The sequence below is a fragment of the Chiloscyllium plagiosum genome, chromosome 16 (genome assembly GCF_004010195.1).
Source record: "Chiloscyllium plagiosum isolate BGI_BamShark_2017 chromosome 16, ASM401019v2, whole genome shotgun sequence".
In the NCBI taxonomy this organism is placed as follows: domain Eukaryota; kingdom Metazoa; phylum Chordata; class Chondrichthyes; order Orectolobiformes; family Hemiscylliidae; genus Chiloscyllium; species Chiloscyllium plagiosum.
The window spans coordinates 33,144,208-33,158,801 of NC_057725.1; the positions used below are offsets into that span (position 1 = coordinate 33,144,208).

At 40.7% G+C, this 14,594-nt stretch overlaps 1 protein-coding gene across 1 annotated transcript in view; it reads right to left on the reverse strand.

Annotated features, from left to right (window-relative positions):
• LOC122558090 (nucleobindin-2-like) overlaps positions 1 to 14,594 on the reverse strand; it is a 70,222-nt gene that overhangs the window by 27,962 nt on the left and 27,666 nt on the right. The window contains exons 3-5 of the mRNA XM_043706409.1: positions 8,558 to 8,665; positions 6,379 to 6,505; positions 1,364 to 1,467 (exon numbers count right to left, since the gene is read on the reverse strand). Coding sequence (XP_043562344.1) covers positions 1,364 to 1,467; positions 6,379 to 6,505; positions 8,558 to 8,665 — 339 coding nt within the window. The remainder of the gene's footprint in view (positions 1 to 1,363; positions 1,468 to 6,378; positions 6,506 to 8,557; positions 8,666 to 14,594) is intronic.

A 14,594-nucleotide genomic window follows, 5' to 3' on the forward strand; every position in this document is an offset into this window, starting at 1 on the left:
CCTAGGAACCCTCCAACCACAAGGGATGAACTCAGATTTCTGCAGTTTCCTCATTTCCCCTCCCCCCCATCTTGTCTCAGACCCAACCCTCGAACTCAGCGCCATCTTCCTAACCTGCAATCTTCTTCCTGACCTCTCCGCCCCCACCCCCACTCGGCCTATCAGCCTCACCTTAACCTCCTTCCACCTATCGCATTTCCAATGCCCCTTCCCCCAAGTCCCTCCTCCCTACCTTTTATTTTAGCCTGCTTGCAACTCTCTCCTCATTCCTTAAGAAGGGCTTATGCCCGAAACATCGATTCACCTGCTCTTTGGATGCTGCCTAACCTGCTGTGCTTTTCCAGCAACACATTTTCAGCTCTGATCTCCAGAAAATGCAGTCCTCACTTTCTCCCTGAATCACTAAGGAATAAACCAAAGAAGCTGCAAATCTTTTTCCTCTCAATAGAAGATTTTGGAAATCTCAGTTTCCAAATGCCAGTACTTCCGACTACATTGTAAAGGCTGAAAAGAAACTGGTGGCAACCATTTTCCAAAATCTTGGATCCAGGCTAATTACAGTCCTGAAGCTCTCCAGTCAGTCTAGGGCTATCAATAATTTGATTTTGTCAACAGAAACCCAGTGAACCATGCAAATTCATCACATCCTAGCCATTGTTCTCAGACCCTTGGTCCACAAGGCTTTTTATCCCTCCCTCCCTCCCTTTTGCCTTTTTTAATAAAAGGCAGGTCATCCCTACACAGATCTTTGTCCTTTTGTGTTGTCTTCATTTGGGATTAAGAAGTTACAGTGTTAAATCTAAATTATAGCTTGACGTTAAGCAGTTTTGGCCACTCATTTGTTTGTAATTAAGAGATTATTTTCAATTTATTAATCCAGCCCTGTAAAGGTTTTCTATTTTGAATAATGATACAAAAAAGCAATTAGCCAGTTTGATGATTGGATTAACATATGTGGTAGGCTGCGCTTGCTGACACCAACGAATACGTTCATTAGCAGCAAACCTCTCAAATATAGAGGTATTTGCAAAACAAGATAAAACTTTCATGAAACAGTAAACTGCATAACTTTTAAGCAAACTAGATCTTTTATTTTAATTTTGAAATAATCAGCCTAATATTGTGCGCATGTACAACCAGCAATAATTGGCAGTGCACACACAAAGTTGGCAATCAACATCAACGTGTCGGTTTCAGCAAACAGAACCTTTACATCAGTGATGGAACAGGCATGAGGGGCAGAATGGCCTATCCTGTTCTTACATTCCTACGGTGTGATTGGAGGAGCAATGTAGCTTGATCATCAGTGCATTCCTCCCATCACATTTGTGACAGATTGCACAATATTTAAACGACTACTTACAGTTTTAATCAATAATTCCAAATCTTCTGGCTCAAAGCTATGCGGGTTTTGGTGATTGAGGTGCTCAAATTGTTTCAACAAAGCATGATGGTCTATTCCTGCATCTGAGAGGTTAAAAAGATGAAGATGTTAGTTTGCTATGCAGACAACTAACATTTTATTTTTTGTAGCTGATAGCGATATTTCCAATGGAAGTAAAAAACCTACAATTGAACACACAACTAAAACCAAGATTCAACTGCACCCAGAGGTATCAGGCCATTTGAACCACAGATAATAGCACAAGAAACCATCTGCAAGAGGGGTACATTCTGAATTCAAAAAGCATTTCCATTCATGCAGCAAGTTCTTTTCTAATTGGGTCAGCTAACAATAAGTTGATTTAAGATCTGAGATCTCTGTCCTCTGGCTAGTAATATTCATTATTAATTGCCTGAATCCATCCTTTGGCATACCAAGCACATATTGATCACTTACTCACTTTAACCTTTATTAAAACTCGGAATCCCCAGTGAAACAAGGATGGCTTAACAGTGTATATATTCAAGTCTGAGTCATTGCAGGTCATAAAGAGCTTCACTTAGCTTTCCTTAAAGATTTGTAGAGTCATGATGAAAATAAAGGTTCTATATCTCACCAGAGAAAAACAAAAATATTTCTCTACACGTAGAGATATTACATGTGTCATAGACATGGTCAGACATAATAAAAAAATTATATTGCAACTATATTTATATGTTTTTTGGAGATAAGTCTCTTGATTAAACTTAAAATATAAGCCATAGCTATTAATTTAACCTGGGGCAGTGTTTGTAGAGGAATAAGACGGTGTTATTTTCTGGATCTGTAAATTGTGAAGGAGACAAAATAGCCTTTGCAGTGATATGTACTTCTTGTCAGATGTGGGAGTTTAAAGAGAGTTTAAGGGTACTGCGGATTATATCTGCCATAAATGCTGTTGGATGCGAATCTTATCAGATCGAGTGGATCAGATGGAGAGACAGATAGAAGCGATGAGGAATTTGCAACAGCAACAGTATGTGATGGATGGCATTTATAGGAAGGGGGGAAAGTCTCAGATACAGATACAGTCACATAGATGGGTTAACTCCAGGAAGGGTAAGAGAGGTAGGCAACTCGTGCAGGAGTCTTTTGTGGATATACCAATTTCAAACAGATATGCTGTTTTGGAAAATGTAGGGGGTGATGGATTCTCAGGGGAATGTAGCACGAACAGCCAAGTTTCTGGTATTGAGACTGGCTCTAATGCAACAAGGGGTATGTCAGCTTCCAAGAGAGCAATTGTGTTAGGGGATTGTGTAGTCAGAGGTACAGGCAGACGTTTCTGTGGCCAGCAGAGCAAAAGCAGAATGGTGTGTTGATCCCCTGGTGCCAGGATCAAGGATGTCTCCGAGAGGGTGCAAAATGTTCTCACAGGGGAGAGAGGCCAGCAGGAGGTCATTGTCCACATTGGAACCAACGATATAGGGAAGGGAAAAGATTGAGATTCTGAAGGGAGATTACAGAGAGTTAGGCAGAAATTTAAAAAGGAGGTCCTCAAGGGGAGTAATATCTGGATTACTCCCAGTGCTACCAGCTAGTGAGAGCAGGAATAGGAGGATAGAGCAGATGAATGCATGGCTGAGGAGCTGGTGTATGGGAAAAGGATTCACATTTTTGGATCATTGGAATCTCTTTTGGGTAGAAGTGACCTTTACAAGGATGGATGGATTGCACCTAAATTGGAAGGGGACTAATATACTGGCAGGGAAATTTGCTAGAACTGCTTGGGAGGATTTAAACTGGTAAGGTGGGGGTGGGGGGGGGGAAAACAGGGAGATAGTGAGGAAAGAGATCGATCGGAGACGGGTACAGCTGAGAACAGAAGTGAGAAGTGAGTCAAACAGTCAGAGCAGGCAGGTACAAGGTAGGACTAATAAATTAAACTGCATTTATTTCAATGTCAATGCAAGGGGCCTAACAGGGAAGGCAGATGAACTCAGGGCATGGTTAGCAACATGGGACTGGCATATCATAGCAATTACGGAAACATGGCACAGAGATGGGGAGGACTGGCAGCTTAATGTTCCAGGATACAAATGCTACAGGAAAGATAGAAAGGGAGGCAAGAGAGGAGGGGGAGTGGCATTTTTGATAAGGGATAGCATTACAGCTGTGCTGAGGTAAGATATCCCCAGAAATACATCCAGGGAAGTTATTTGGGTGGAACTGAGAAATAAGAAAGGGATGATCACATTATTGGGATTGTATTATAGACCACCCCAATAGACAGAGGGAAATTGAGAAACAAACTTGTAAGGAGATCTCAGTGGTCTGTAAGAATAATAGGGTACTTATGGTAGGGGATTTTAACTTTCCAAACACCGACTGGGACTGCCATAGTGTTAAAGGTTTAGATGGAGCGGAATTTCTTAAGTGCGTACAAGACAATTTTCTGATTCAGTATGTGGATGTACCTACTAGAGAAGGTGCAAAACTTGACCTACTCTTGGGAAATAAGGCAGGGCAGGTGACTGAGGTGTCAGTAGGGGAGCACTTTGAGGCCAGCGACCATAATTCTATTCGTTTTAAAGTAGTGATGGAAAACGATAGACCAGATCTAAAAGTTGAAGTTCTGAATTGGAGAAAGGCCAGTTTTGACGGTATTAGGCAAGAACTTTTGAAAGCTGATTGGAGGCAGATATTCGCAGGTAAAGGGACGGCTGGAAAATGGGAAGCCTTCAGAAATGAGATAACAAGAATCCAGAGAAAGTATATTCCTGTCAGGGTGAAAGGGAAGGCTGGTAGGTATAGGGAATGCTGGATGATGAAAGAAATTGAGAGTTTGGTTAAGACAAAGAAGGAGCATATGTCAGGTATAGCCAGGATAGATCGAGTGAATCCTGAGAAGAGTATAAAGAAAGGAGGAGTATACTTAAGAGGGAAATCAGGAGGGAAAAACGGGGACATGAGATAGCTTTGGCAAACAGAATTAAGGACAATCCAAAGAGTTTTTACAAATACATTAAGGATAAAAGGGTAACTCAGGAGAGAATAGGGCCCCTCAAAGATCAGCAAGGCAGCCTTTGTGTGGAGCCACAGAAAATGGGGGAGATACTAAATGAATATTTTGCATCAGTATTTACTGTGGAAAAGGATATGGAAGATATAGACTGTAGAGAAATAGATGGTCACATCTTGCAAAATGTCCAGATTATAAAAGGAGGAGGAAGTGCTGGATGTCTTGAAACGGTTAACGGTGGATAAACCCCCAGGACCTGATCAGGTGTACCTGAGAACTCTGTGGGAAGCTAGAGAAGTGATTGCTGGGCCTCTTGCTGAGATATTTATATCATCGATAGTCACAGGTGAGGTGCTGGAAGACTGGAGGTTGGCAAATGTGGTGCCACTGTTTAAGAAGGGCGTTAAAGACAGCCAGGGAACTATAGACCGATGAGCCTGACCTCGGAGGTAGGCAAGTTGTTGGAGGGAATCCTGAGGGACAGGATGTGCATGTATTTGGAAAGGCAAGGACTGATTAGGGATAGTCAACATGGCTTTGTGCATGGGAAATCATGTCTCACAAACTTGTTTGAGTTTTTTGAAGAAGTAACAAAGAAGATTGATGAGGACAGAGCAGTAGATGTGATCTATATGGACTTCTGTAAGGCGTTCTACAAGATTCCCCATGGGAGACTGATTAGCAAGGTTAGATCTCATGGAACACAGGGAGAACTAGCCATTGGGATACAGAACTGGCTCAAAGGTAGAAGACAGAGGGTTGTTTTTCAGACTGGAGGCCTGTGACCAATGGAGTGGGTCAGTGCTGGGTCCTCTACTTTTTGTCATTTACATAAATGATTTGGATGCGAGCATAAGAGGTACAGTTAGTAAGTTTGCAGATGACACCAAAATTGGAGGTGTAGTGGACAGCGAAGTGGGTGACCTCAGATTACAACAGGATCAGGACCAGATGGGCCAATGGGCTGAGAAGTGGCAGATGGAGTATAATTCAGATAAATGCGAGGTGCTGAATTTTGGGAAAGCAAACAGGACATTGGTTAGGCCACTGTTGGAATATTGCGTGCAATTCTGGTCTCCTTCCTATTGGAAAGATGTTGTGAAACTTGAAAGGGTTCAGAAAAGATTTACAAGGATGTTGCCAGGGTTGGAGGATCTGAGCTACAGGGAGAGGCTGAACAGGCTGGGGCTGTTTTCCCTGCAGTGTGGAGGCTGAGGAGTGACCTTATAGTGGTTTACAAAATTATGAAGGGCATGGATAGGTTAAATAGACAAAGTCTTTTTCCTGGGGTCGGGGAGTCCAGAACTAGAGGGCATATGTTTAGGGTGAGCGGGGAAAGATATAAAAGAGACCTAAGGGGCAACTTTTTCATGCAGAGGGTGATACATGTATGGAATGAGCTGCCAGAGGACGTGGTGGAGGCTGCTATAATTGCAGCATTTAAAAGGCATTTGGATGGGTATATGAATAGGAAGGGTTTGGAGGGATATGGGCCGGGTGCTGGCAGGTGGGACTAAATTGGGTTGGGATAGCTGGTCGGCATGGACGGGTTGGATGGGTTGGACCGAAGGGTCTGTTTCCATGCTGTACATCTCTATGACTCTATATTTGGGCTCTGATTTAGATTTTTACATATTGAACTAGAATTGATACAAAACCTGATTAGGGAGCACATGACCCTCATAACATTTAAGAAGCATTCAGATGGACATTTGCAATGCCAAGGCATGATGGCTACGGGCTAAGTGCTGGAAAATGTGTTTTGAATAATTAGGTGATTGTTTTTGACGGGTGCAGACTTGATAAGATGAAGCGGTGTTTTTCTGTGCTACAGACATCTATAAATGTGACAAAATCTGATTAGAAAATACACTTTGCAACACATCCAGTTGCGGTATGAACTAAGATTTTATATTCTAATCTGAACAGCCTTCATTAACAAAACAAATAGTAGAAGAGGCAGCAACAAACTGTTTATGTACAGTACCTTTACCTTGTTGTGCATCTATTTTAGCTTTAATAAGCATTCGTAACCGGGACACCTCCTGTCGTTTCAATTCATCTAATTTGGTTCTCACAAGATGACTCACTAAGTTTAGTTCTTTAGCGAGTTTTCCACTCTTCATTAAAGAAAATAGAAAGAGAAATATTCACAGAATCATCTAAAGGATTAATTAAATATCACAGTGATCACAAAATTTTCACCGATGAAGTTCAGTTTCTCTCGCCAAAACTTCCTGCAGAAAACCATAATCTTTAACAACATGGCCCACCAGTAACCATTACCACCAGAACAATCATCACATCATCCAATGGTCTGTTTGTGGTTGAAAGCAAATAAACTTTTAACCAATGATCCCACAACTCATTCCACACTCAACTACTCAGACTTAGCTAACTTGCAGGAGAAACAAGTGCTTCTGTGATATCACTTCAGGGTATAAAAACAAAGTAGCCCCCACCCCACACCCATTAAACAGAGTGGGACAAACTTTCAGTTTACAGACAATCCATCATCTCAGAAGGACAGCACAAATAAAGCTCTTTCTTATATGTTTAGTCTCAGATTTGCTGTGTTTAATAATCTTACACCTATAAATAAAGAAAAAATGACAATGGAAATTTGTATCTAAATATATTTTATGAATTTTTATTTTATGAATTTACATGGTTGGAAACAGCTCCAAAATGTTGAAATAGAAGTCTGAAGTATAGCTGCAGCACAAACAAATATGCAACACTGCACATTCACAGTTGCAAAGAGATTGTAAATGAGTCATTGTTCAGAATCTCAGCTTTAATTGGTATAAGTAGCATAAATTTGACAGGGTTTCACAAGAGCATAAGGAAACAAGATTTGACACAGTTTCACAAAAAGTAAAATGAGAGGTGGCTAAATGGACACTGAGACTTAAGGAGAGATGCAGCGATTTACACAAGTTTAGGAAGAGAAAGCCAGAGAATAATTAATGCTTAGTAGCTAAACTAATAACAGACAATGGCGGTATGTGAAAATCATGAATGCAGGGTTCTCAGACAGTTCTAGGTTTGGCAAGAGATGACAGGGATAGTGTGGAGTAAGGCCAGGAATACAAGAATTTTAAATTTGAATCATTGTTGGACCAATGAGCAAACATTCAACGGGTGAACAGGGCTTTGTGCGAGTTAGAATATGGGTGAAGGAATTTTGGGATCTTTGAAGTTTAGAAATCGAGTGTCTCCGCAGGACACCACTGGAATTAGTAGTTCTGTAAGTAACAAAAGCATGGGTGAGGTGGATGTATTATTGGGTGGTGTTACAGAGGTGAAAGGAGTAGTCTGGGTTATGGAGAGGATATGGATGGTTAATGTAGATCAAATAGGATGCCAAGATGCAAACAAACAAATAATCTAGTCAGCTTCTGCCAGTGGTTAGAAATCAGAATAGAATTAGTGTACACGAAACAAAGATTGTGGCAGGAGGTGAAGACAAGGCTTTGGTAGTCCCAGTAATTAATTCGAAGACTTTTCTGTTCATTGGATAAGTAGCTCAACAAATCAGATATGAAGATGTCAAGATAGAGCTGGATATCATGAAGAACAGAAATTGTTTTTCTAATAATGCTGCAAAGGTGCAGCATGCAATTAAGAAACAGCACTGGGGACCAAGTGGGTATGCTCTTGTGGCATAGCAGTAGTGCCCCTAACTCTGGGCCAAAAGTTTCAAGTTCAGAGGTGCCTTAGTGGAGTGTCATAACATCTCTGACAGGTCGATTAAAAATATTTATATCTTGAAGGGACCTCACCTTTCCTATTCCGAACCTCAGCCCAAACTACCTCAGATGGCAAGTCCTCATCCATCGTCCTTTCCACCACTGTAATACTGTAATCTCTGACAGGTCGATTAAAAATATTTATATCTTGAAGGACTTCAGAGGTGACAGAATAGAGCAAGAAAGAAGCAATTTCAGCAGACTGTCTAATGAAAGCAAAACTACTATGGGTGCTGGAAATTGCAATAATGACAGAAAATACTGAACAAACTCAGATCTGACAGCATCTGTGGGCAGAGTAGAGTTAATATGATGAGCCCAATGTGTTCTGAACTCAAGTTCTGAAAAGTTGTATCAGATATTTTCCGTTTTTATTTCAGCAGCCTCTCTATTAACAATAATTCTTAACAGGTAGCATACCTTTATTTCATCTATATTTGCTGTCTGAAGTTTGTCCCGAAAATGTCTGTCTGTTTCCAATACATCAATTACTTCACGGAGGTAGCGATCATAATACAACCCAGTGTCCTGTGGGAAATTGGATGGGGGGGGGGGGGGGGGTACAAAAAAAAATCATGTTATTAGAACTCTGGTAAAGTAAATGGAGTTCCATCAGTTAGGGAGTGCACAGCCCACTGTTCCAATTATGTCAAGAGATGGATTTTTATAGAACATAACCTGTGCAACAATGAGACAGCCAAATAGTCATAACTTCGGCTCTTTTAAAACAAAGTGCCTCACGCTGGCCAAATTAAGTATCAGAAGAATTAGCGAGGTGATGTTACTGAGGATACGACCAGAAAGACAAATTTTCAGGATGCTATGGGTAGCAAAGAGAACTGATAAGATAAAGTGGTTTAGGCAGAAAGTTCCAAAGTGAAGGCCTGCAGTGACCATGCTCCAAACAAAATTGTAGGATACGCAAAACCATTGCATCAAAAATTATAATTTATTATTTGTTCTCCTGTCAATATTGTCTCTAGAAAGTAAATGGGCTTATGAAGTGTTCATGTTTAAACGGTCAAAAAGCAACCAGGAGTACACATATAGACTTTGTCCAACCAAGCATTTGAACAATGTAGGACTGAGTAAAGTCTGATGGTTATAGGTTAAAATGGTTATTAGAACAATTTAAGATGAGTTATCACTAATACACCGAAGAATTTACATCAATGCATACAAAGTTAAATTTGTGTGAAATTTCCTAAAGGGTATCAACAAGAGTGAATAAACAAGGTTCACAACAAACACAGTTATACTCGGATGGAATAATATGAAAAAAGCACAGGGTTCTAGGTTTAATTATATAATTCACAATTGCACTAATTTCTTTGCATGGTACTATATGATTATAATCCACATTTGGCTTTACAACAAACATAAACTAATATTTTTTGTTTTGAAATTTTGAGAAAGGCTGACCAATACTATTTGTCTTAAGAATGCAATAAGTAGCATTCATTGCTACTTATAACAATGAATGGCATAACACATTCATTTAGGACTCAGTGATAAAGGTTCAAAAGTGGGCTGAAATTGAACAGTCAACTCAACACAGATCACAAATTGATCCCAATTCATAGGAAATGTACAGAACCAGAAAATATCAGTTGTTTCCATCTGGCCACTTCATGCATGGGTAAAGCTTTACCAATAAAGATATCAAGGTATCTCCAAGTGAAAGAAGTTGAAGTGGCCCTTTCAGCAGAGGAGGAATGGTGCAAAGGAAATGGCCCGTTCCCTAGCACTGTCATTATCTCTGACCGTTACATAATTTTTCTTCATTGAAAAACAGATAATTTTCAGTAATACCTGTGTAGCATTCTAGGAAAAATAAGAGCAAGATCAGATCCTTCAATTTATAGAAAAATCACTTTCCTTAGAAAGTGAAAGTGGGTCAAAAGGAATCAAATGGAAACAAACAAAGTCATTTTTGATCATTACTGAAGCAAAGGGAAAAAGGTTCCCTTTTTCACCCCAACCAATCCTTGTCATCACCGTGTTCTTCAGTGACCAAAGCTGTATATTCCTTGGGCCCTTGACAAGTGAGATGCTGATATCATCCCATTTCACCCCTTCAGTCGAATCAAAACACTCAGAGACACAGTATAGTTTTACCTCCTTCATCTTTATTCTGGGCCCTGGAGGGAGAGAAAACGATCGCCCACGTGCATGGAGACACGAGTTCACAGTCTTCTCTGGAACAGCCGTTTCTCAGTGAACTAGAGAGTCATTTTACAGGGAAGGGCATCCAGATAAGGCACCATACATAATGATTGGGTGACCGTTACAATCAGCGAGTGTCAATAGCAGAGACCAAGCCCTTTACTGTTATACAATGAATGTTCTTAACCTTGTTAACTGGATTGATACAATGGATACTTTTTCCCTTGCTAGCTGACCTTACATACTGAATACTTCCAATATTGTTAAATGGCTCTACATAGTGAATGCTTTTCCACCTCGTTAACTCACTACCCTTGCCTCCAGCACCCCATTGTTAACTGTAAGTTCTTATCTGATCTGAGTCATGCTCAGCTGAACCTCTTGTTTCACAAAACTCAATACTTAACTGTTTCCCTGCCTGCTCAAACCCTCCAACCCTGACAACATCCTTGCAAAACTCTTCTGAACGCTTTCAAGTTTCATAACATCTTTCCTACAAAAAGGTGACCAGATTGAATACAATATTCCAAACGAGGCCTAATCAATGTCCTGCACATCCGCAACATGGCCTTCCAATTCCTATACTCAGTGCACTGACCATAAAGGCAAGCAAAGCAAATGCTTTATTCACTACCCTGTCTACCTCCGACCTCATTTGCAATGAACTATAAACCTGCACTCCAAGGTCTCCTTGTTTGGCAACATTCCCCAGAACCTTATAATTAAGTGGACTGAATGTCATTGAATAAGGTACAATAAAGGGGTTTGTTTCTTAACTCCACAAACACTATACTTTCTCAAACATTTAGCTGGTAGGAGAACTGAAATGCTCATCATTTGCCTCTGTGGCTGCAATTGTAATAAGATATAGAGGGAACAGAGGGATCTGGGTGTGCAAGTACATAGATCCCTCAAAGTTGCCACCCAAGTGGATAGAGTTGTTAAGAAAGCATATGGTGTTTTGGCTTTCATTAACAGGGGTTTTGAGTTTTAGAGCCATGAGGTTTTGCTGCAGCTCTACAAGTCCCTGGTGAAACCACATTTGGAATATTGTGTCCAGGTCTGGTCGCCCTACTATAGGAAAGATACAGATGCTTTGGAAACGGTGCAAAGAAGGTTTACCAGGATGTTGCCTGGACTGGAGGGCTTGCCTTATGAAGAAAGGTTGAATAAGCTTGGACTTTTCTCTCTGGAGAGGAGGAAGAGAGGAGATCTGATCGAGGTGTACAAAATAAATGAGAGGAATAGAGAGAGTCAATAGCCAGAGACTTTTCCCCAGGGCAGTATTGACTGGTACGAGAAGTCATAGTTTGAAGATATTAGGAGAAGTGTATAAAGGAGACATCAGAGATAGGTTCTTTATGCAGAGAGTTGTGAATGCATGGCCAGCAGAGGTGGTGGAAGCAAAATCATTGGGGACTTTTAAGCAACTGCTGGACATGCACATGGATAGCAGTGAGTTGAGGGGTGCATAGGTTAAGTTACAAATTTTACATTAGGATTAAGTCTTGGCACAACATGGTGGGCCTAAGGGCCTGTTCTGTGCTGTACTCTTCTATGTTGTCTAAAAAGCCAACAGAAAGCGAGGTAGTTTGCTCGAATAAAGCCCCTGCCAGCCTTTTCACTATCCACCCCTCAAATTACTGCAGACATGACTGAAACATTTATAATATACAAGAATATCCTGGCATGGAAGTATATTGCCATTTCTTCATGGTCACTGGATCAATGATCTGAACGCTGTGGATGTATACACTGGATAACTGCAGCACTTCAAGAAAGTGGTTCACCATCACCTTCAAGGGCAATTAGGGATGGACAATAAATGAAAATTATTTTTAAAAAAAAGAACTTTAGATTAGATTAGAATCAATTCCCTACAGTGTGGAAACAGGCCCTTCGGCCCAACCAGTCCACACCGACCCTCCGAAGAGTAACTCACCCAAACCCATTTCCCTCTGACTAATGCACCTAACACTATGGCCAATCCACCTGATCTGCACATCTTTGGACTGTGGGAAGAAACTGGAGGACCCGGAGGAAACCCACGCAGGCATGGGGAGAATGTGCAAACTCCACACAGGCGGTCACCCAAGGCTGGAATCGAACCTGGGACCCTCTACTGTGAGGCAGCAGTGCTAACCACTGACATTTTACAAACATACAATTCTTAAACTGATTGCCCAATGATGTCAATTAGGGAGAAAAAGGAAATTTGTCTGTGGACACAGATGACAAAGTTGATTTATTGAATGGGTAAAGGCATCACATAGGGCTGCTTTGCCATCAGAGACATTTAATCGGAGGATCACTACATCTCAGGTGAGGGGTGAGGTTGAGAAAGATGGTGACTTCATGATGACTGCAGCCAGACAAGAATTGAACCTGTGGTTTTGGCATCACTCTTCATCACAAACCAATCATCCAGCCAACTGAGCTAACCACCCACCCACTAAGTCCTCACCATCTGCTTTCATTAGAGTTGCGCATCCTGCCAATATAGACAGGGCAATATTGAACAGGATAAAAATGAAATGCAAGTTATAAGATCAGCAGTCCCCAAAAAAAAAATGTAAGGCTCAAGACACAATCATTTTTGGTGCTCGGGGACTACAGAATTGCAAATATTTCACCCTTAATTTACAAAAAGGGAAACAACTATAGTCCTATCAATGCGGAGTAATAATTCTGGACAAAATTTGTTGGCATTTGAAAAAGTCTAGGCCTCTGAAATGAGGATCATATCACCATCCTTCAACCCTGTCCCTGCCTGAAACTGAACCAGACTGTTCACAGCTTTGGTTTTACATTTGATTCCCAAGATAAACATCTGAGTACATATTCAGAACATCACTGAGGCTGCTTATTTCCATCTCTGCAACACCATTATAATCCTTTAAAATATCTGTGCTCATCGAATTCTGGTCTTAAGGAGACAAATTTTCATTCTTCCACTATTGATGTCCCTATCGCCAGCTGACAAATGTATACACTCTGTAATTACCTCTGTGCAATTCCCTGCCTCTTAAGTCTTCTTTTCCTCCTTGAAAGCTATGACAATCTTCCGTTATCTCGTCTTGGATCTTCTTTTATGGCTCAGTGTACTGTTTTGTTTTGTAATGTTCTTGTTGATACAGCTCAAAGTGCTTAACAAATGAAAGGTGCTATACAAATTGTGGTTGCTGAACATATATACAATGATTGGCCCAATGCAGTAGGATCATGGGATCATTACCAGCACTACAAGTATTACAGAGTTCAAGATGTCCCACCATCTTCTTGAGGCAACTAACAAATTCTATTAAATGTAGCATTGCTAGAATCTTAAAATTCTTTTTAAAAGCAAGTGCTACATCTTTCCAAGGTGGATAAAATGATTACAAATCTCCTTTTGGACCAAAAGCAATTGCACTCGCCATTTTCTCCAATGCTGGATGATCTACTATATAGTTGATACCAGTATCTAGAGATATTTCCAGTTTGTATTTAGTCTGAATAAATAATGTGTTGGGAAGCTCAAGTGCATTCCATTTACATTGCCAAGCATGATTATAGGATATGCAACAATATGGAATTAAGCAAGTGGGAAATGTCATTCGCAATCACAGCCTCTGCCCATCACTGGAGTTTTAAACTGGGAACACGTCAGCAAGGGACATCAGAATCGAAATATACTTAAAAATTTCTGAAGGTGGAAATACAGGTTTCAAAACATTCCTCAACCATATATTATTTAAATATTGTCCGCTTGTAAGAACAATAGATAACTGGAATGAACAAAGTACTGTGCAAAGATTGACAAGAATAATTTAGTTTTTTTTGTATAATGGCCTAAAATTTTAAATTATGCTCAAAATGTCACAGGACAAGAATACAAGTGGCACCAGGAAGCCAAATATTTGTACTTCATGTATTCAAAACATGAATGCTGATAGGATTGAATGCATATTGGCAGAATTCAGGGTTAAATCCTCAAATTCCTCAGCCAAGCTATGCTTACCAAGTGTTGTTTAATAGAAGCCAACAACTTCTCAAATGGCAATGCATATTAATCAACACGGACATCTACTACAAACCGACCAACTCCCACAGCGACCTGGACTACACCTCCTCCCACCCTGCACCCTGTAAAAACGCCATCCCATTCTCCCAATTCCTTCGTCTCCGCTGCATCTGCTCCCAGGAGGACCAGTTCCAAAAACGTACAACCCAGATGGCCTCCTTCTTCAAGGACCGCAATTTCTCCCACAACGCGGTCGACGATGCCCTCCACCACATCTCTTCCACTTCC